Raw genomic sequence first — 24,207 nt, 5'->3', positions numbered from 1 at the left:
CAATTTTATGTAATGATGACAAATTCTAATCTTTTCCTTTAAAGCATTCTCTGGGTGGGGTGAGGGAGGAAACACCTGTAAAACAAGAACAATAGATGTCTGATGAACAGGAAGCCATTTCCTAAGTAACCACCAGGCTGGGTGTGAGAAACATGTGTTCACTGTATTTTGAATTTATTTTGTTCAGAAGTCAGATAAACGAATCAGGAGTAGAAATAGTACGCCCTTCATGTTACTGTTTTTAGAAACTAATGCATCTGTATTGGCTGAGATTTATGAGTTAACTTGCTACCTAAATGCCAAATAAAACATTATAGAACAGTCTCATGAAGATTTAGTTTACTCTATGCCGCACATATTTTGGCTATGCATCTTGTTAGAAAAAGATTAGAAAGTGAAATGGAGCAGTTACTCTAGGTATTCAGTATTTGTCGTACTTTGTAGATTAAGAACCTGATCTTCAGATTTAAGTCAACTAAAGTTGTGACTACTCAACACTTACGAAATTCATATTCTAAATTTTCAAAACTACATTCAAATGTTCTGACGTTCACCAAGGTTTATTCTGCTACGCTCGGTTGAACTTAGCCCATTGTGCTTGATAATTCAGGGGTCTTTGCATATTCACTGGTACACTCCAGCTCTGCTTTGTGCTGCTCCAGTAATGCAAAGCAACTGGAAACCCAATTTGACTGACCAGGCCTGCTGTACTGTAAAGATACTAACACTGATTTTTATTGTTAACATAAGGGTATGTCTATACTTAAACGACTACAGCAGCACAGCTGCAGCGCACCAGCTGCACTGTGTAGCGCTTCAGTGTAGACATTATCTGCACCAACGGGAGGGGTTCCCCATTGGCATAGGTAATAATCCACCTCCCCAAGAGGAAAAGGGAAAAATCAAAAGATAGGAGCACAGCACTACCTTTCCTAAAGAATCATCTCCTGCATTTGTTTAAAAATGAGCACCGGCTGATTTGTTTGTGGCATTGCCTGACCTCCAGTCTCTTATCAAAACATTTATGTTAGTACTGTTGAGTTGACACTTCTGTAGTAATGTTGAAGTTACATTTTGTGAATGCTTTTCTATGCGATTTGTCATGCACTTTGGTATTAAGAGTCATATTTAATGACACCCCTTTTTTTAAATAGCACTAGCACATGGATTTAAGATGTTTTCTTTTTAGTGTGTCAGGAAAAAATCACAACTATGACTTTTCTTAATTGGATATCATATAATGTAGGGATAAAATGAAACTAATTATAATAAAGGTAATTTTGTGCTAGCATTTCTCCCTGCTGTTAGCATCGTGTTCCTGTAACAGCAACATCCTAGATTCTATTAATTTCTAAACCCAAGATATCGTAACCTTGGCCAAATGTTGAGAATTTTTTTTATGTTTGTAAGTTGGGTCTGAGTGAAGCAAGATTTGCTCCTGAATTACACACATCTAAGTTACAGATGGCATCTGTCCCTTGAATACTAGGAATAAATCATTCATAAATCTTTCATTTCTTATCCTATCATACATATCTACGGGTGTGGCATAAATCAGTAGATCTTCAGAATAAAATTCAAGTTTCATAAATACTCTGAAACCTAAACCAAGTAATAGAATGGCATTGTTGTTTAAAAAAAAAAAAAAGGTGTATAGAAGCTCGTACATAGGGCGAACGCTAATCATAATGGCCTCTTTTTTTAAAAAAAAAGTGTGCTCAGAGACTGTTTACAAGTAGGGATGAATGGACTGAGGCAAATATCCAGAGGAAACGAATGCAGTCATACGCTCAGTGATGGAACACCTAAAGGGTGGGTAATGGCAGTGCAGTTATGCGTGCTGCAATTTTAGTAGGTTTGACACCATAGGAAGGAACATAGGATCTCAACAGTCTTCAGGCCCCTCCATTTCAAATGCTTCACCTGACACATTTCTCCATCACCAATAGTGATGCATGCCTACCAGATAATAGCAGAACCAGGTGGAAGGTGACTGCAGACACACCACTAAAATCCCTTAAGGCTTCTCTGCACTGGAGGACTTTTCCATTTCAAAGTTAAATGGTACAGCTTATCTGTTAGTCACAGACATGAAGTCTGATGGTGACTCAAACGTTGCTGGGAGTCTCAGCACAACCAAAATAAACTATTATAAATGACCAAAATGGCATGTGGATGAAGACTGGACCTCAAATGAAAACATGAATCAAATGTGGAACCTTCTCAAAATATCATTATTTAGGTTTATGCGAACCCATCCTTCTCAGTCAGTTTCCCTAATAAGGGAAGGTTGAAGACAGAATGGTAATTTCCAAACCCTCCAGCTTCAGAAACAATGTCTTATGGAGGGGGACCCAAACTCAACAAATTGGATGGTCATCTCCCTCTTCTTACTAAGGAAGGCATTAATAATGAGACACAATTCAGGATGGGCAGAGGCAGGGACTGTGTATGTAGGATCTTAGAACCCAGAAAACTGTGGAATTGCAAGTTAATCTAGAGTTGCAGACTAAAATAACATTCATCTCTTTCACCTCAGGCATCCCAATTAAGTGTCAGTTTTGTACAAAAGAGTTCACCAAAAAGATGCTTTTGGGGCTATTGAGGTAGTGGCTTGGGAGAATTAGAATTCCTTGCCTCCAAATGTGATGGCCATTGTGGTGCCTGTTGAAGTGCACTAGCTGATACTGCATGCGGTGATGCATAACAACAGAATGTAGCTGAGGATAAAATTATGTGTCTGCTGTTTATTTAAATGCTTGATTTGAGAAATTATCCTACTTTTGCTGTCTTGATACATTAAAATGGAAATCAAATTGCAATTATATTTTGCTGCAGTTCTGTGTGTGTTGCCAGTTTTCATTACCTTTTGAACTTCAGGTGGTAAAACAACTTAACCATATTCTCAAAAGAACTAAATATTGTTACTTTATTTGCTTAGGTGGTTGTGGACACAGCGCAGATTGAAAATAAAGAAGCATACGCTCCTCAGATTAGTTTAGAAGGATCCAGAATTGTGGTGCAAGTCCCATCAACTTGGTAAATAAATATGTATTTCAGATAACACTAGTAGGCATGATTTTATTTTTTATATAGGAAAACCCATGATGTGATATCACTGAATGTTACTCTCAATTCTAGCATCTGCCTCATCAGACTCCTCCAATCTGGAACTGAGATGTGGTGCTTCTGCTGTAGGATTGACTGAAAGGTGTGCCTAGAATTTCTTGGCATGTTCTCTGTTAGCTCCTAGTGTTTGCGCTGTTTCTTCAGGAGGCAATAGAATGGAGGCAATGCTGTTAGACTAGAATACTGAAGAGGTTTTTTTTAAAAGAAGAAAGGATGGTAATAGTTAAACAGGTGAAAGAAAAGGCAAACAAATCCTTCCCTATTATACTCACTCTTCTATGGCAGACCTTCAGTGTATGAACTGCTAAGTCACCTCTCTTTCTCTGAGGTGGCATATCTCTCTCAGGAAGTCTGGGAGGTGAGAGGACCTCCTCAAGTATCTTGGTGGCAGGTGAGGGACTCTGGTACCTCACTGAACCTTTCCAGAAGGTTGGTGTGGGGCCTTCGGTAGTGTAGACTATGGAGCTAAATGAATTCATTTTTCTAATTGCCAGGTTTGACCAAGTATTGTCATCCTTTTGAAACAGCAAGCACATTTTCAGATCTCTTTTATTGCAGCGCCTCCAGTATTATGGACGACTTCAGTTTATGGTAGGTGATGAGTCTGAGCCTTTAGTGGAGACCGCCTGCAACTAATAGTATATATGGCATTTCCTCAAGTGTAAATGGCCTAGTCACTTTCCGCAGAGAGAGGTGAATTCTTCTTTAATTCCTCCAGATTATAAACTGGCGCTCCGGATATTTTCTGTCATTGGAATACTGTTTAAATTGCTCTGTTTTTTTGAAAACAACTAAAAAGAAAATGAAGACTACTTGAACCACAACTGAAAATCTTTGGAGGAGCTCCCCCTGCTGGCTAACGTTAATAGAGCCCTGTCTGTTCGCTATGTGATAGAGGTGCTAGTTAAGTATTTGACCAAATCCAGATGTTAGCGTGTCACATTTTAGACAGTCACATAAATGCTGTTGGCTCCCAGTCGGACAAAATACTCATGGGAGATCAGAGTCTAGAAGTGGACTGCTCACTGGGTATGGGCAATGGTTGCTTCTCTTTTCTGGTTAAAGGCAATTGTTACTTCAAAAGACTCTTTGATTAAGTAGTTGGTTGGAATTCTTCGTGGATCAATTAACTATTTCCTTGTGTACATTTATGGTGCTTGATTCCTCCAAGTGAAAGAGAGAATTCTCTGATTCCAGATCTGGTGCAAATACCTTAGATTTAATGAAGTTGGTAGCTGCCTTTCTCCATGTCGTGGCTCAGGTTTCTGACCACCTACTTGTAGAATGTCCCACTTAATGGTAGCAAGACAAGCCCATTAGTTTTCAGGTCACCTAGTACATCTGAAGTGTAACTGTTTATTCCTTACCTCTAAGGGTTGCAAGTATATTTAGGGAGGTCTTAGATCATGATGTTAAGTATTCCAGACCCATAAAGAGTCTTTGCATCCTCACTAAAAGTCTGGCCCCTGGATCTGTTCAACATCCCAATTGAACTTCTAGGGCAGTGCAAATTATATTTTCTCCTCCACAAAAGGTTCATTTTAGGTACCAAAGTAACCATTCCTTTATCACATCTACAGGTAATAGGAGAGGCTTTTCTGAAACTAAATCTAGTAGATTGAGTTTAATTGCTCTTCCTGGCGGGCATCTGATAAAGGGCGCATCCCTGACTGGGGCTCACTAGGCAGATATAAGGCTGTTAGTTTCCTGATCTCACTTGGAGAGGTACTACATAAAATTCTTTAACCTTTTTTCCCTTCAAAAATTTTGTCCCCTAATTACTGTCAAAAAGAAGCAGTGTTCTCCACTGGTGTCCCATTTCAAGTGACAACAGTTCTGATTTTGGTTCTATGGCTGGAGAAATATAACTAGGTTTTGGCAATTCTGTGCTTTGGTGGCTCAGTGAAATCTTTGTTAGTAAGTTACTAGACTTGGAGTCAGTGGGGGTAATCATTCAGCTATCAGTTCCAGGAATTCCTAGTATCAGTGGACCTTCAATTATTTTATGATACATTAGTGTTAACAACAATATCTAGGGCTTGCCCTGAGCTACATCTGAAGTATAAGGCCCTACTTTTTGAACTAGCGAATGCTCTGTAGCTCTTCCCTAAAATGAAAGGTAGACCCAGTGCATCAGTTATTCCTACCTCTTGATCTGGGCCTCAGGGGTGCCATTTGGGGTGGGTGGCACCTTCCCCTTCCCCTTCCCCTCCCCCCAAGCTTTGTACCACATTTTGCAGCTGGAGGGAAGATGCTGTCCTTCCTTCCTTCCCCTGCTCTGAAGCCGCTGGGCTGCCTCTGTTTCCTGCCATGGAGCTGCCACTGTCCGAGCTGCTTGGGACTGGGAGCTTGCCTCCTGATCTGCTGCACAGAGCCAGGTGGGGCTGATCTCAGGGTGTCCCCCTCCCTTCTCCCATTGTGTGCCTGGGCAGGGAAAGCCCTCCTGCCCCCTAGATCTGCCCCACTGTGGCAACTAGGGACTGAGTGCATGGTTGGCCGCCGCAGCAGCAGCAGCTCCCCCTCGGACACAGCCCCTCCCTGCACCCTAAGCAATATCCCTCCCAGCACACAGCCCCTAGCTATCCCCCTGCCTGCACCCTGAGCAGTTTTCAAACCTTTTTAGATGAGCCCCTTCCTTTGAGTTATTTTTGGTTGTGGCCCCCACCCCATTATCTTAAAAAACAAACAAAAAAAACCACAACAAAACCCAACCAAACAAAAACAAACAAACAACAAACCAAAAACAAATATAAAGTTTTTAGGTGCCTAAGTAGCCTCTGGAATCATGGTTAAAGTTGCCCCCCTCCCCATCAGAAATGATGCCCTTGCTGGGCCTACCTGTTGTTCTGACTAACTGAAGGGATAATCAACTTGATATCGATCTCTTCAATTAAGATTAGTAATGGAGCTGGATAGAAGTTCCGTATCTCTCACTCAGAATTGAGACCAGCTGTGTGTTCAGAAACAACATAAAGAAAGTGGGAATTAATACCTAGCCTGATTTGCTTTGCAAATCCTTTCTGTCATTGCCCTGGTAACTTGTCAGGGAGGGCACGCATATGATGGGTCTCTGTGTCTGGATGTAGTTTCATGGGTTTAACTGCAAAAAACTACAAAACAAGGTGTACTCTGATACAAAACAAGGTGTGCCTCTCAGATAATCTAGAGTCATTTAGCACGACAGAATTGAGTCCTGACTTCTATGGCGGCTGAGCAGGTTACATCTCTTAACCAGAGGTCTACAGGAACTGTATCAGGTATGAAACATCACCAGCCCCTTAAACCGGAGGCTTTTGAGGGATATCAGATGGCACAAGGCAAACAGTACATAATGAAAAACAATGTGCACTGTATTCTGTAACTGAGAGCCATAAGACTTGCCATGCATTGTGTTCTGCTCAAGCAGCTCTGGTATGAACACACTCCTCTTCAGTCATCTACGAAAAAACAGGATGGAAACTAATAAACCAAACATGGAAGTCACTTCATCTGTAAGTTTTTAACTTTCTAGGAGGTTGAGCTGAGAGCTGTCTTTATTCATATGCCAACCAAAACACCAGTCAAATACTGCAAGCCTTACAAGAGACTCAAAATGCTTTCTTTTTCAGGTGGAACAGAGGTTACTTTTTCATCTTTCTTGATGCACAGATACAGTGCCGTTGTGGTCTGTAGCAGCCCTCTGTGGATAATCCCCTTCTAATGCCATGATATACTTAAGCATGGACCTGTTACTGATTTTGATCTAATGACCGAGTGACCTGGAAGGGTGAATGTAGCTCAGAAATGGCTAGTTGGGAAGTTTTGTACTCTTAAATTGCCCAACTTTCATTCCTTTTGCAATGTCTGGAAAAAATGCACTGGCTGTCCTCAATAAGAATACATCTCTCCACACCTGTTCCTGAGCTTGTATTTTATTTTTTTCCATTAGGAGCTGAATAGAGGTCTCTTGCTGTAACTTTTGTTAGGGTTCAAGCATCTTCCCTGAGTAGTCTCCATGGCAGAACTGAAGATTTTTCATGAGGGTCATCCATTGATAATCATGGATAATTTTATATTTTAAAGTTGTCTCTCCAGATCTCCAGTTAAACTCACCCTTCCCTGCAAAATGGCTGAGGACTTAGCTAATGAGTTTACTGTGTAAACCCCCTCAGAAGCCTGTAAGTCAGTTTCCTTATTTTATCTGTCTATTAATATAGTCTTTTTTAAAAATTGCCATAATCTCTGCTAATCTCTGCTGGGAGAGGGAACTTTCAGGAGAGAGCAACTATTTTTGCACATGTGTGCATGTGTGTGAATTAACTTTTCACCCTATTCGGCGACCTGCTTCCATTTGGGCCAAAAAGTAGTTCTTTCCCAGACCTGCATTAGAGAACGCTTGCCATTAAAGATATGAAAAGTTTTTGGTTTTTTTTTAATGGGGGGGGTGAGTTTTGTCTTTTCAGAGTGTAGTAAAGTACTTGGGGAGCGTCTAGAATCACTTTTTCCAAGTGATTTAATCTTTCTTGCACTGGCTGAACATGGAGTGTCTGTCCTTTTTCACTCATGTCAGGCTGGCCCAACCTCTTCCAGACTGAAATTGCAGAAGCTTCAGCAGAAGACGCTGAGGTAGCCGCTTGTTTTGTGTAAGCATTTCAAGTTGGGCACTTTTGCTTCTGTGGACACCATTTCCATTGTACTCAAAGCAGTTTGTTCTTGATATTCTTGTCTTTTATTAGGGATGTGGGATTGCTATAGAGATCCTGTCTGTTCCAGAGTGGTGGACCGTAGAATTCAGAGAGAGGATATTTTTACTGTTAGTAATGGTTCTGCATCTCAAGTCTACCAGTGCTGAATGACCCATGTGAGAAGGTTATGTCATATGTGCCTAGTGCAGAGACTTCTGTTATACTATAAATTATTTCAGCATTGAACATTGCCTTACTGGTACAAGTAGCTTTTTTTGGGAGATAACAGGCAGGTCTGAAAGGGGAGATGCTGAGAATTCTGAGTCCTTATTTGGTTTCTGCTGCTTGTCATTCTTACAGCATGAGTGCAACCCATCCATTCCAGTTTGTGAATTTCATCATCAGTACTTGGTAGCAATTCTCTGTTCTTACCCAAAAGCAGAGTGATTTTGGTTGCTCGTGTTAAGTGGTGGTAGCTAAGCTATCTATGAACAATACCTGATTTGTTTCACAAATGCATAACCAAGTTTTAGCATAATTAAGTGGCATTTTGTTGCTTTTATTAAACATTTATGATTGGAATAGTCCAAGAATAGCTTTTTAAAAAATTCAATATTTTTAGGTGTCTGAAGGAAGATCCAGCAACAATGTCTTTACTGCAGAGGAGTCTGGATCCAGAGAAGACTTTGGGACTGGTAGATGTGCTCTATACTGCTGTGTTTGACATAAACAGGTGGAAGGAAGGAAGGTACATCTCACATTTTCCTTATGCTCTACTTTTCTAGTTTAAAAGAAGTCAGTTATTCGGAGGTCTGTAAGATGACTCAATACAATATTGCAAAAATTGTTAGTGTCTGTTCATGGGGGGAGGAAGGCAGAGAATTGGGGCATATATCAGACAGTAAGAAGTTTGCAAAGCTTAGGTAGCCTAGAGGTAGATGAAAAAGTGGAACAAAAATTACCTTCTTGCAGTCTGCTGGCCTATTGCAAAGACATGGGTGTGCCTGTCAGATTTTTGAGCCTTATTAAAATACATTTAAAAAAAAAATGAATACCCCAAAACTTCAAGTCAACCAGACTAATCAATACCAGTGTAGCTGTTTAGCTAACATCACTCTGTCAAATAAGAAAATAATTTACTAGTCTGATTGACGTTAACCAAGATTTGTCTGAAGAGCTCTATTTTTTGTTTCCCCATCCATTACCCAATTATTCAGTTTCCCAAAAATACACAGACTGAAAGTGTAGACTTGTTAAGACATAGTTTAGGCTAATGTATTGGTTGGCTTGAAAGAGATGTTTTTTGTTGAAACAGGGAGCAAGCTTTGCCCTGTATTCAGATCCAGTTACAGCGTGAGATCTGTGACTTCGGGAATCAAGTTGACATGCCGTCTGGAAATGGAAGCAAGTCATCGGGAGGCCTGCAAAAGACTTTCTCAAAACTGACTTCACGGTTCACAAAGAAAACTTCCTGCACCAGTTCAAGCAACAGTGGAAGTTACTCTATCCCCAGTACGCCTTCCAAAAATGTCTTCATAGGTAACAACGCAGAGGAGAAAACTAAAATGCCCAGTAACATAGACACACGGTTACAAAGTATTTTGAACATTGGTAATTTCCCTAGGACTATAGATCCATTACAGCCAACTCAAAGCACAAGTAACCAAATAGTCAATGGATTTCTTGTTGAAAGGTGTGATAATTTCTTCAAAGCAGATGATGGCAAGGATGATAAAGGTATGAATTTACCAACTGACCAGGAAATGCAGGAGGTTATAGATTTCTTGTCTGGTTTTAATATGGGCAAATCCCAGCAGACTTCTCCATTGGTGAAAAGAAGGAACTCTGTTGCATCTTCTACAGCAACAGAACAAAAATCGGGAGCAGTGCAACAGCAACCACAGTCTATGTCTCACACATCTCTGCACCCTTCTCAGCAAGGGTTGTCACAGCAACAGCAGTCACAAAAGCAGCAGCAGCAGCAGCAAATGCAGTATTATCAACATCTTCTCCAACCATTTGGAGCGCAGCAACAGCGTGTATCCAGCAAATGGGTGAATAATTCTTCACAGCAGTCAGCACAAGCCGTTGGGGCTGGATTGTCTCATATTAGTCAGTGGAACAATCCTGGCTTCTCAGATCTGAGCTCTGATTTGTATAGCTTGGGTCTTGTGAGCAGCTATATGGACAGTATGGTGTCTGAGATGTTAGGACAAAAACCACAAGGACCTAGAAACAACACATGGCCGAACCGTGACCAGAATGATGGAGTCTTTGGGATGTTGGGAGAAATTCTGCCTTTTGATCCTGCAGGTGTGTATCTTTTTTTCTTTGAATAATTACATTTTATTTATACTTTTTACAAAGTAAAGAATCTTGTTAAATGTTAACAGTGTTTTTCATCCGTGGATCCCAAGTGTTTTACAGGGGTCAGTGGGCATTAACATCTGTGCACTTTTATTTTTAACAGTTGAGTGAATTGAGGTACAAAGAGGTTTTAAGGCCCAGATTTTTAAAGCTATTTAGTGCTGCACTCAGGGTCACGACATCTAACTGATTTAGGAGCCTAAATCTAATTTTCAAAAGGGATTTACGCACTTTGTCTAAATTCCATCTACTGACAATGGAATTTAGGCTCGAGATATAAGCTCCTAAATCAATTACGCGTTGTGATCCTGAGCGCAGCAACGCCTAAATAGGCCCGGATTTTTAAAGCCAAGTGACACCCTGCAAGTCGTTGGCAAAGATGAGAGTAAAACCTCAGTTTCTAGCCCTAATTTCAAGGGTTTCTGAAACTTTTTCATAACATGGACCACATCACAATACAGAAAAGGATCCCTCACAATTATCTTTGTACTCACAACCCATCTAACATCAAAAAGTTTCTGCTCTGCAGAAATTATGCAGTTATTAAAACTGCTTGGAGAGACATTAGTTGTACTGGCAGAGGAGTCTCTTCCCCTCTTCCCCCAACCGTGACATTGTCTCTCAATTCATATGCACCTGAGGGCTGTAGAGACTTTTTAACAACCAACTCACTTGTCTCCTACTCTAGTTTTACTGCTTACGGTCAGGCCTACCCATTGTGGTTACTACAAAGGCAGTCAGCACCATTTGTTAAATTCCAAAAGGGTAGTGCTCTGACTAGGTTTATTAATGGTAAGGAGAAGAGAGTGTACGATAAGTATTTCTTTTAGTAGTAAAATGAGAGGAGAAGTTACTAGTTCTGCCCAGGGACCTTTTTGTTTACAAACAAAACAAAACAAAAAAAAAAAAAACAACCAAATTTGGGGTCCCAGTTACAGGCATGCTGTCAAGGTAAAATTGACCCAGAATTTAGATTTCAGGTTTAAAAAAAAAAAAACAACTTGTCCAATGGAAATGTTCCAATGAACTTTAAAACAAAACCCCCCATATGTAATTTAAACCCTCTATAACATTTGCATTACTGGACTGAGAACATGAATGCAAAACAAACCTTACTTTTTTCCTCTGTGCTGAAACGAATGTGGCAAATAATTGAACAGAGTGAATATTTTAATTCACTTTTAATAAATTGTTACATAGGTAAGGAGATGGTTTTATATGTGACTTGGCCTTTAAAAAACATAATATAATAAATGACCTTTTTTAAAACGGAAAAATCAGCTCCTCCTTCACTTGAGTGCCATATTCTGAGCAGAGTGGTAGGAATCCGTAACTCAGGCTTTGGTTAATACAGTAAGTAAAGGAGAAATTAATTTTTGAAATTGTTTGTTTTAAAATAATGTGCTTAGAACTTAATGTGCTTAGAGCTTAATGTGATATAGCTAGATTTTAGTATATTTTGACCCAGTCCCACATGACATTCTCATAAACAAACTAGGGAAATGTGGTCTAGATGAAATTACTGTAAGGCGGATGCTCAGCTGGTTGAAAGACCATACTCAGAGTAGTTATCAATGGTTCACTGTCCAGCTGGAAGGACATATCTAGTGGGGTCCCACAGAGGTCTGTCGTGGGTCTGGTACTAGGCAATGTATTCATTAATGACTTGGATAATGGAATGGAGAGTATGCTTATAAAATTTGTAGATGACAATGCAAGCACTTTGCTGCAAAAAAGGCTAATATCATTTTAGGATATATTAACAGGAGTGGCGTATGTAAGACACAGGAGGTAATTGTTCTGCTCTACTCAGCACTGGTGAGGCCTCAGCTGAAGTATTGTGTCCAGTTTTGGGTACCACATTTTAAGAAAGTTGTGGATAAATTGGAGAGAGTTCAGGGGAGAGCAGTAAAATGATAAACGGTTTAGAAAACCTGACCTATGAGGAAGGGTTTAAAAAAAAAGTGAGTTTGTTTAATCTTGAGAAAAGAAGACTGAGGAGGGACTGATAAGTCTTTGAATACATTAAGGGCTGTTCTAAAGGGGATAGTGATCAATTGTTCTCCATATCCACTGAGAGTAGGACAAGAAGTAATCAACTTAATTTGCACCAATGGAGATTTAGGTTAGATATTAGGAAAAACTTTCTATCTAAGAATAATTAAGCCCTGGAATAGGCTTCCAAGGGAGGTTGTGGAATCCCTTGCAACTCCCACACAATTCCTTTTTGGGTCAGGACCCCTACAATTACAACACTGTTAAATTTCAGATTTAAAGGGCTGAAATCATGAAATTTACGATTTTAAAAACCCTATGACCGTGAAATTGAACAAAATGGAATGGTAGGGCCCTGACTATATTCCATAAGGATAAGGGGTTTTTTGCATCTACATCCCAAATTCCATTCTCCCACCCCCCCCGCGATGTGGTGAAAGCTCATTCCACTAGAGCACAAGCAATGACTACAGCATCACTTTAGGAGGTCCCACTCCTTGATATCTGTGAAGCGGCCACATGGGGCTCCAATCACACATTTGTGAGACGACATGTCCTGGTGCAGGATTCCTCTGTTGATGCCTCATTTTGGTGGTGGTCTTCCACTTAGCTTTTCCTTCTACAGCCTCATACCCTCCTTCTACTTAAGTACTACTTGTCAGTCACCCACAATGGAATACAATAGGGACCATCACACAAAGAAGAAGGGGAAGTTACTGACCTGTAACTGGAGGTTCTTCCGGATGTGTGGTTCCTATCTCTATTCCACTGTCTGCCCTCTTTCCCCTCTGCTTCAAATCTTATCTGATTTGCAGTAGAGAAGGAACTGGAGAGATGGTCCCACAGCCATGGCCTTTATCCCCTCAGACAGAGGCACAAGGTGAGCCAGGGTGCATGTGCAGACCAGTGGACACTATTTTCAAATTCTCTGGCTCTGGGTGCATGGTGCACATGCATAACCCACAGTGGAATACAGATAGGGACCACATATTGAGGAACCTCCAGTTACAGGTCAGTAACTTCCCCTTTCCCCTTATTCAGCATATGGAGATACTGTGTACCTCTTTGTCAATTCATAACTTTTTTCAGTTATCTAGTTATTTAGTACTATATATTGCTTCACAGAGAGTTATCAACTGTGTTGACTGGTATTCATTGTTAGGGTTTTTTGCTGGGATAGACAGCCTAGTGAAAGGATTAAATGAAGGGATAATTACAGTAGAAATAGCTGAATATGTCAGCAACTGACTCTCAGATTTCTTTTTGTATATTAAGTTGGCTCTGATCCAGAGTTTGCCCGCTATGTAGCCGGGGTCAGCCAGGCTATGCTACAAAAAAGGCAAGCACAGCACATCCGTCGCCCAAGCAACACACGTAGCAACTGGCCTCTTCCTGATGATCCTCACAGAACCTGGCCTTTCCCGGAGTATTTCACAGAAGGGTAAGTGAGACCATACATTATGTTCTAATCCACTGTACGTTGAAGTTGAACATAGTGGAGAGATGCTGTAAATTACTTGGTGTTTCCTGATAGCTGTGTTAACTGTCATTGCTTCACTGGACAAATGCTATAATATTTTTCTAAAAAATACAGAATTTTCAAGGGTAGGAGGCCATTTTCTGCTTTATTGATATTGAAGTGGTAACATTTAGCTTAAAATGTCCTTTAAACAAATATTTTAGTGCAGTTGTATTTATACAGTGTATTTTTAATCTTAACATAAGAAGTGACAGGTTTATAATAAAGCTTAATTCAAAATGAGTTTATTTTAATATCTTAAAGGCCAAGGATATTCATGATCAGGAATGATGCTATGAAGCCACTTGGTATGTCAGGGGATTGAATTGAGCTTCCTAGACATTATCAGCTGGATGCTGCTTAATCAGCAAATGTGGATTCAGTCTTCAGTATATGCAGTGAGAGGTTCTGAGGGTTGCTATGTTCTCTAGTTCAGTGGTTCTCATCCTTTTCCATGCTGTGGCCTCATGTTACAACATAAAAAGGTTTCAGGATCCCCTTCCCATCTCTCCACCAAGGGAGAGTGGTTGTTTGTGACCTGCCTTTTATACCAGTTTGCAGCCTCCAGGTAGAGATCCCATGCTCATCTAATTCTGAAAAAGATGTCTGAACCCTTTTGGAAATTCCTAAACCAAGTATCGTTTGGATCTTCTGCCTGAGTGAGAGGTTATGGTGTGTGTATATAATATGAATACATATATATGAATGAAAGAGATTTTCTTTTTTACATTAGATTGTTGCAATTAATGATATTGCAGTGGCAGGTCTATTACTATAATAATAATAATTAGAGAAATTTACTGATTTTCTATGTGAATAGATAACTCAAAAATATTCCCCCTTCTACACTTTCTGCACAACTGGGGTTTAACCAATGGGTCCCAGGAGTAGGGACTTCCCAACATTCAGCATTTAAGGTAAAATCCATTAACGCTTCATGGCAGGTACTCTGGTCAGGACAGTGTAGAAATGAGGACTGACATCCTATTTCCTTACAGTGATGTGACAAACAGCTGGTCTGGTAATCAAGGAGACTCAGCCAGCTCAAGTGACGAGACCTCCTCAGCTAATGGAGACAGTTTGTTTTCCATGTTCTCAGGGCCAGACCTTGTTGCTGCCGTCAAGCAAAGGAGGTGAGCAGATATGTGTTAATATAAACATGTGCCACTTGAATCTTTTTAATCCTAATTTCATAAAAGAATGGCAAGACAAAGTGAGAATCTTGTTGTGTGAGGAGCGTTCAGTTGGTGGGATTGTGAGACAACCACATGAATTGAAACTTGTTAGCCACATTGGTCATATGGATCCGTAAGTATCTGATCTTTATGCAGATGACTCAGAAATTTCGCTAGTGAGCTATCACCTCCTCCAGTCTAGTATCTTTCTGATATCTTTTCACGAACGTCCATTTGTCATCTCAAACTCAACATGCACAAAAGTGAGCTCTTGAACTTTCCCCACCTTACTCTGTCACTATGGGTAACACCCCCATCTTCCCAGTTACTCACCCCTTTAAACTGGGGATCATCTTTCAGTTGGCCCTCTCTAGACTCGTGTATAAACCCTACCACTTCTTCCAACGCTTCATCTCAAGCTAAAATTCTCATCCAGTCCCTCTTTATGCATCTTGACTACTGCAACCTCCTCCTTTGTGGCCTTGTTCCCCTTAATTCTACTCAAAATGGTGCTGCTAAAATAATCTACCAGCCTGGTCATTCTTACCATGTCAAGCCCCTATTTGAGTTCTTCCACTGGTTCCCCCTTCAAGTGGGCATCAGCCTCAAACTTCCTGCCTTTATCTTAAATAGCCTTGTCAGCTTGGTCCCTCCTTTTCTGTATGCACAGTTGCATTTTTTTGTTGGTATCATATAAAGCAAATAAACTAATGAGCTTGATTAATAGCTAAAACGGAGCCAAGGTGTTTAATCAGTCTCAAAAATGAATTACAGCAGTAGATTATTCCTGTTATACTACACATCACAACCTAATCATTTTCTACCTTCCGGAGGGATTGAAAGCTTTGCTGTGTCTCTGGAATTTTTCACTGATCCAGTGGTAGGTGTGTAGCTAAGAGAGGAGTAATGAAGACGCCTAAATTTGAAAAGTGAATTATTCAAGGCAGTAGGGCCCAGATCTTCTAAGGTATTTAAGTGCCTAGCTCCCACTGGAATGAGTGGAAGTTAAATCTCTAAGTGCCTTTGAGAATCAGGGCCTAGGTCCCCTACTCTAGTAGAGTGTTTGGTTCCCAAGATAGGTAGTTTTCAAAATCTGCCATGTGGTTGCCCTTTGGCAAACCTAAACTGTCAGCAAATACTAGTGCTGTGGCTGAACATATTTTAAATAACCTCCCATAATAGCCACTGAATAATTTAGAGCCAAAACATGCCAATATAAGTAAATTTACCCATTTTGGGGGTTGGGTGCTGAAAGCCAATGGCAACAGGGCTACATTTCCTGAAGCAGTGTGTCATCCTTGGATATCTGTTTTGGATGTGTTGCCCTGAAAGAAGTGTGGTGGAGCAAAATGTGGGTAAGGCTAATGCATTCAGAAAGCAAGTGAAGGGTGGTCAAAACAATGAAGGAGTGGGGTATAGAATGAAGTGTCCGCAGCATAGGAGTTATACCTGAGGTTTTAAGGGGCCAAGAACCAAACTTCAGAGACTGCTTTTGCAGAGTTAGATGAAGAGGAATGTAAAGGGGCCAAGAACCAAACTTCAGAGACTGCTTTTGCAGAGTTAGATGAAGAGGAATGTCTGTAAGCAGTCATAGGAAAAAGCAGCAGCTGAATGTGGAAGAGTGAAACCAGGGAAGCAAGCTGCCAGAGAACATAGCAGGGTGTGTTATATTGACAGATTCATTCTGGTAATCCTGTTTGATGTCAAAATCTATTCCCAGGATCATTGTTTGGGTGTAGGGTGGGGGGGGGGGGGCGGAGTGAGAAGAGACAACTCCATAACAGACGTCTGATACTAGAATCTTCAAAATGGAAGGTAAAAAATCTCACATATCTGAGTTGCAGGTGTCATAAAAATAGCTAGCCTGCAGTGCTGGTGTTTCTTGCTTATCAGCAAATACTGTTCTGTTGTTTATTTTAGTTAATTTTTTATAACTAAAAGAGCCCATCCATAGCTTTAGGTATCATGACATTTAACTAAAATATTTATGAAACTGTACAAGAGCAGGGCAGAGTGCTGAGCATTCTTAAAAGCGGATTTGCAGAGGACTTGGTAAAAGTTGGGTCTTTTTTCATGATGTGTAAAGGCCTGAACACTGCAGTTTTTAGGATTTTTTATCTCGTTTTTTTTTTAATCTCATGTCTTGTCTATCCTTACGGCAGCTTGTAGAGTAGAGGCACTACACACGTAGTTTACACACTGCAGTGAAAGCAGGCTGCATCCACATTTGTCACTGCAGTGTGTAGCTATATGTAGCAGTGAAGGGCTCCCACAAAGGGGAGGCAGTGGGGAAAGGTTCAAGGCAGCAGGGCCTCTCCCTGCTGTCAGAGCCTTCATTGTGGCAGGGAAAGGCTCTGGCAGCAGGAAAAGCAGGAGAACACTGTATGGCAAAAAACAGCAGCATAGACGTGGATTGCCCTTCTTGGGCATGTAGAGAGCTGTATAGGGCATGTACGCTGAGAATGCAGGCACGTAGCCATGCCTCAGCCAAGCCATGCCTAAGACATGCCTCACCGTCTACACTACTATTTATACCTGTGCTAGCTGGGTGTGCTTTGTCTGTACATGGTACGCTCTTGTAAGTGTAGACGTACCTTCAGAAATATCGGGAATATCTACTATGGCTTTCTCTAGTTTTGCTGGAGGACTTGTTGAGGGTCTCTGAGGATGTGTATTAGTGCTTACCATGAATTGAAAGGGTGATGATGAATCTTAACAAAGATTGCTTTCCTCCAAAATGTTAGTCCATGTAAATTGAAATAGCTCTCAAATGTAAGTAACAAGAACCAGAATTCAGAAAATTCTTTCCTCTCAGTTGCTCAACTCTCACTTTCTTGACTCTTGCAATGTTGTCATTTCACTTGTTCGTCAGTTGTCAGTGTATTTGAGGACAGACCGTATCCAAATTTCTAATGTAAAAATAATCTCAGGCCTTCCTTTGTAAATCAGAAAAAAGCAAAAAGGGCACGAGACTGTGGCACTCCCCAGGAGTACACAGGGTTGTGAGGTACTTCACCACTACCTGCCCTTAGCATGAAGCAGACTTGTCTGTGCCTGCTGTAGCTCAGCTCCCTTAACTCCCCAGCCTATGGCCACACACAAGTACTGACTTCCATGTCACTCAGAACTGGGATCTTTGTGCCGGCCAGCGATATAGACACACTAGCCCTCAAGTCCTTGGAGTGCTCCCTGCATTGTCCAGCCCCTATCACCAGACACTCACAGAAATTACCAGGTAAGTACTCCCTAAAGAGACAGTGTACACAACAGCTTGACTGACACAACTCAGGATCAGGCCCTTTATAACATTACTGAAATATATTTTTATAGTGAAAGAATCAGAAGGGTATTATCAAAGATTAAGATTTAAGAGATACTGAGTAAGGATAATGGAAACAAAATAGTTACACATATAAAAAGTGTAACATGCTTCTTAGAGTCTAAAAAAGCTAAAATTCTTGTCAGAAGTATTTTCTAACCTAAAGCAAACTCCCACAATCACCAGCCCAGCTGGGTGGGGTGCACTGTTCATGGATGTAAAAGCACGGTCCTTTTCATTCCCTCAGTGAAAAATTAAAAAATGTCTTTTTGCCTTTCTGTTATACCCCAAAGTCCTGTTTTTTTCCCAGAGCTAGTATGACCCCTTGTGGTTCTTTTCCTGGAGTGCTGGCTCCAAGGTATCTTTGCATACTCCTGTTTACCCCGTATGCAGATTTGCCTTCCATTGTATTGACTTATTGTGCTTAATCTAGATAGCTGACAGAGAGATCAGTGAATCAGCGTCCTGTGTCTGATGCACAAACTTTTTGTCAGCTCTGCCTTGGACACTGGTTTTCAGTACACATACACAACTCTCTAAATACCACCAGTATAAACATCTCACAACGATTATGAAGATCTGTATGATATGAGCTTATTAGACACCTTACACAACCCTTTTTGGATAACTACTAAGAAAGCAATGTGTTGGGTGTAATGGATTAGTCAGGTCTGATAGGAGTGGATGTTACAGAACAGTGAATCCTTAGCCAGTTGGCGTTGAGGGGTTCTCAGGGTCATAAAGACCAATTATTTCCTCCCTCGCCTGTCACCTTTATGGAAGCATATGTACAACTGATTCAAGAAACTTGCTTGGCATTGCTAGTCTTGCCAACTATAGACCTATTTTAATCTTCCATGTCTGGTTAAGATTGTAGAGAAGATTATGAAACAGTTCTGAGAATGTAGGTGCTTCAAATCTTTGACCTTTGTCAAGATAACTTCAGGACCTAGTTAAGGTTCTCAGACTGCACTAGTAGCACCAGTCAAGTCTCCTGGAAATGGACAAAAATCAGTTATTCCTGCTGCTATTACTAGATCTATTAGTACCAATGATCACAAGTGCTTACAGGCCCAAGCAGAGTACATAGGACTGCCTTACGCTGGCTTCATGCTTTTCTCTAAGGATAGTTCTGGGTAATCACTTTTCTGTCCTGAGGGATGTGCCATATGGGGTTTCACAAGTTTCCAATTTTCAATGGATGTGTGGTGGCCCACTGAGCTGTAGTGTGCTCAGCGCGCTAAGGCCACTTGGTGCTCTGTCCACTTTGTCTGATTCTGTGGGTGTGATGCAAAGTAATGCACACTGGAAAACTTAATCGCAACTATACATATAAAATGATGGGGTCTGAATTAACTGTTACCATTCAAGAAAGGTCTTGGAGTCATTGTGGATAGTTCTCTGAAAACATCCATTCAATGCGCAGGAGCAGTCAAAAAAGCTAACAATGTTAGGAACTATTGGGAAAAGGATAGATAATAAAACAAAATATCATATTGTCACTATATATATATCCATGCTATGCCCACACCTTGAATACTCCATGCAGTCCTGGTTGTCCTATTGGGAAAAAGTAGAGAAGGGCAATAAAAATGAGGGGTATGGAACAGCTTCCATGTGAGGAGAGATTAAAAAGACTGGAACTGTTCATCTTAGAAAAGAGACAATTCAGGGGGAATATGATATAAGTCTATAAAATCATGGATGGTATGAAGGCAAATCAGGAAGTATTATTTATTCCTTCACCTAATACAGGAACCAGGGGTCACCCAATGAAATTAATAGGCAGCAGGTTTTTAAAAAAAAAATAAGGAAATACTTCTTCACACAACACAGTCAGCCTGTGGAACTCATTGCAAGGGGATGTTGTGAAGGCCAAAAGTATAACTGGGTTCAAAAATAATTAGGTAAGTTCAGGGAGGACAGGTCCATCAATGGCTATTAGCCAAGATGTTCTGGGATGCAACCCCATGCTGCGTGTATCCCTAAGCCTCCAATTGCCAAATGCTGGGACTGGACAACGGGATGGATCACTCAGTAATTTTCCTATTCTGTTTATTCCCTCTAAATCAGTGGCTCTCAATCTTTCCAGACAACTGTACCCCTTTCAGGAGTCTGATTTGTCTTGCAGACCCCCAGTTACACCTCACTTAAAACCTGCATGCTTACAAAATCTGGCATAATACAATAGTGTCACAGCACACTATGACTGAAAAATTGCTTACTTTCTCATTTTTACCATATAATTATAAAATAAATCAACTGGAATATATTTCAGTTTATAGTCTATAGAGCAGTATAAACAAGTCATTGTCTGCATGAAATTTTAGCTTGTACTGACTTCGCTAGTGCTTTTTGTGTAGCCTAATGTAAAACTAGACAAATATCTAGATGAGTTGATGTACCCCTGCAAGACCTCTACGTACTCCTGGTTGAGAACCACTGCTCTGAAGCATCTGGCAGTGGCCATTGTCAGAAGACAGGATACTGGACTAGGTGGACCATTGGTCTGTCCCACTATGGCCATTCTTACGTTCTTATGATTACTAGCAATTAAGGCATTTAAATGAGAACTTTCTATAACTAGTGATTAAAATATACCTACTTAAACCAAACAAAACCAGGGGTAGAAGTTGTTAAAATTGTGTTCAAGAGCCTCTGATCAAATCAGCCATTGACAGAGGAGCTACTGTTATGGGTTCCAAATTTTAACACTGAATCTTTTTAGTAAATGAGCTTATTCAGTTCACTTCTCTGTCACCAGATACAAGCCAGACTCTGTACTTGCTGTAACAGATAGTATGTGCAGAGCTTGGGAGCTACATTATACTTTTGAAGGATTTTTATTATTCTAGCTTCAATGTATGAGTACTCAGAATATACCTCAATTTGATATGGTTTACAATATACAGTTAGACAGAAAAAAGGTGGGCAACTAATTTCAAGATGTGTCCCTTTAACTACTAATTTTTTTAAAAGTTAAAGGTTAGATACCACTATCCCAGAATCCACCTACCAACTGTTGTTTTAAGGAAACAGGAACCTTACTATTAATGTTCTTCTCTCCCCTCGCTGGGTGAAGGATGCACAGAGTGTGAAAACAGAGACGAGCACACACACAAAGCTGTCAAATGTACAGGGTAAACAGTCATCTTAAGAATTACATGTACCAACAGTAGGTGAAAAGATGTGCTTTTAAATGACAGCAAACTGCATGTCACTCTGTTGCTTTCTGCAGAAAACACAGTAGTGGTGAGCAGGACCATAGCACACTACCATCACCACCTCTTCTTTCTACCGTGGATGATCTTAATCAGGTAAGCTGAAAATTGCTTTTTTCTCTTTGTTAATGAAGGTGATTTAGCAAGAAAAGAAAAACTAGGTAACTTGATAGGTACTTGAGACTGCTCATGAGACAAATTTTTGTTAATTCTGAATTGAATCAACACCAGAAACCATGTGCATTGTAGGGGAAATCTAAAGCTTTGCACAAAACTTAAGTATTAAAATAGGGACGCCTAAGAAGCATCTTTGCTACATAAACAATTTTTTTTTTTAAATTAGTTCAAACCATATTGCTTTCCTTCTTTTGGACTCATGCAAACCGTTCCTGATTGCTTGTAGTGCTCTTTTCCCCTCACTTCCCAGATATTTTGGTGACAAACGAGAGCAAGTGGTATGCCCATCAGGGTGCTCTAGTAACAGGCCAGGGTGGCATAGATGCAGGGTTAGTGGCGCTGCACTGTCAAGTAATTTTTTTAAAGTGAGAAATGAACAGGGGACTGAATCACACCATGAAGTGAGCTGCCAGCCTATGGCAGAACACCAACATAAATGATAAATAAATTAGTCTTTGCTCTATAAAGATGTTGTAGTAGAGCTCTACAAATTGTAAGTGTATTCAGAATACTTCAGGAGGAAAGTTTGTGTATAACTGATCAACATACGCCTGTTTTAAGCCAATAGTCATTTTTATGAGCTTAAAGAAAAGGGACAATAGAATTTTTAGAAGCGAAAATAAGGGACTATCCAAGCCTATGGATCAGTTTTGCAACATGCTCCTTTTTTCTAGGGAAAAAGGTACGTATTACGCACATATAAAAACGAAGGTTTTTTGTCTGATCTGCTCAACTCTCTTCTTACTGTAAATAATTTAAGACAAGTAAATAGAAAATCAACTTTCTGAAATCAGAACAAAATGCATCGATGTACAGCTCCAAAAGGAAATATTTTGATTTGCAAAATCAAAGCGGATAATTCTGTCTTCACAGGATAATAAAACCAAAACCTGGCCTCCTAAGGCCCCTTGGCAGCATTCTTCATCCGTCGCAAACACACTGCCCAATCAGAGTACATCTTTGTATCAAATGAGTAATCCAGTCAGTCAGTGGAATGACACAATGCAGATTTTACAGTCACCAGTTTGGTCTACAGCCAATGACTGTACTCCATCTACAGGGATTTCCTCCAATTTTGCCTATGCTCCGCAGCAACACTCACCCCAGCAGCAGACTTCCCAGCACAAACAGCTGAATAAGGGCTTTAAATCCTTTCCAGTAAAGCACGAACGCAGACCATCTTACCTGCATCAATACTAACTGCTTTTTTTATTGGAAAGATGCATCATAGGGCCAAACAATCTTATAAATTATGTATATTATCTTTGTTTCCCCTTTGTGTATTGGCAGTGTTCTGGTTATTTTATTATATGTGGAGTGAGAACTTTATGGTGATGTACATAGGTTTTAAATTGTTTTACAGTGCTGAGCAAACAGCCAATATATTTGTTAAATGTACATGAAACTGTCCAAAACTGTGATGCAAAACACTTTTAAAATGTGTATATTACCTTTACTTTTCAAAACCCCTTTTTAAAAAAATTGCTAAGACTACCATGCAAGACACTGTATTTTATAGCTATTTTCATATAGATTTATAGTTAAACAACTGCTAAAATGCATTGACGTTTTAAGCAAATATAGTGGTTGCTTTTGCTCAACACTGTTCTTGTTTAGATTTATAATGGACAAGTTGTAGTCTTTGTACTCTAAGTAAACAGCCTGTGACAATTTTTTTAGTGAAGTGGGGCAGCAGCTTTTAACATGCCATGCAAGTGGGTTTCTTACAGCAACCATTGCAAAACTAAGTTTTGCAGTAATTTCATTGATGTAAATATAGAGCAGCTGGAACCACTCAAACTTGCTTTTCAAATGTTTTCTTGGCTGCTGAAGGTAGATGGTATCTGTGTGGATATGACTATGCTGATTTTCAAATACACTATTTGATACTTCTGCATTTGGCCAAAGGCATTAGCCCAACCGTGCTCCTTAAATGTGTGAAACTACAGCTAAGACTACTTGCATATATTTAAAGTCTTATTTCAGATGCTACAGTTAGAGTAAAAATTGTGAGCTGGCTCAGAAGAGAAACTAGAATTAAAATGTGGGTAGCAGATACTTAAAAGAATATTATGTGCCATTACAAAGTTTAACCTGTGGAATTTGGAATAATCTTCCAACCAAAGTGGATCCATCAGTGTGTGACTGGTGCTTAAATTGGAGGGGGGGGGGATAAATATATGTATAGTTATCCCATTGTATATTAATTGAAGTTACAGAAGATTCTTTATATAGTTAAAGCTTATTTAAAATTTTCATATTTCATCTTTAAAAGAGTAATGAAATCATAATATTTTCTGGTATAAAGTTTTGACAGTATTAATCTTATTTTTATATTTTCTTAAATCATTATACCATTCTAATATGTTAACTACTAGTAAAGTGGGGTTTTAGTTCTAACTACATATAAAAAATTTTCCATGAAGATAAAAGTACGTTTGTTCCCATTTTTCTACAAACGAAGTACATCTATATCTAAAGATACCAAAAAAAAAAAAAATAAATATATATATACATATATATAATATACAACACTAATACTATTAAACATTTGGGTGTTTAAAACCCATTCACTCCTTTTGTTTGTATGGTGATGGTCTGTAGTTGCAGGCCTAGAATGTTACCCTTTGTGCTGTTTAAG

At 39.9% G+C, this 24,207-nt stretch overlaps 1 protein-coding gene across 1 annotated transcript in view; it reads left to right on the top strand.

The window, feature by feature from the left end:
* Positions 1 to 24,050, top strand: part of GARRE1 (granule associated Rac and RHOG effector 1) — a 110,215-nt gene extending 86,165 nt beyond the window's left edge. Inside the window, exons 8-14 of the mRNA XM_074968762.1 lie at positions 2,942 to 3,039; positions 8,416 to 8,541; positions 9,109 to 10,106; positions 13,431 to 13,596; positions 14,673 to 14,807; positions 21,407 to 21,485; positions 22,440 to 24,050. Coding sequence (XP_074824863.1) covers positions 2,942 to 3,039; positions 8,416 to 8,541; positions 9,109 to 10,106; positions 13,431 to 13,596; positions 14,673 to 14,807; positions 21,407 to 21,485; positions 22,440 to 22,766 — 1,929 coding nt within the window. The 3' untranslated portion in view covers positions 22,767 to 24,050. The remainder of the gene's footprint in view (positions 1 to 2,941; positions 3,040 to 8,415; positions 8,542 to 9,108; positions 10,107 to 13,430; positions 13,597 to 14,672; positions 14,808 to 21,406; positions 21,486 to 22,439) is intronic.
* The last annotated feature ends 157 nt before the right edge of the window (positions 24,051 to 24,207 follow it).

The sequence above is a fragment of the Natator depressus genome, chromosome 12, assembly GCF_965152275.1.
Source record: "Natator depressus isolate rNatDep1 chromosome 12, rNatDep2.hap1, whole genome shotgun sequence".
Classification (NCBI taxonomy): Eukaryota; Metazoa; Chordata; order Testudines; family Cheloniidae; genus Natator; species Natator depressus.
This window is presented reverse-complemented; position numbering and strand designations above follow the sequence as displayed.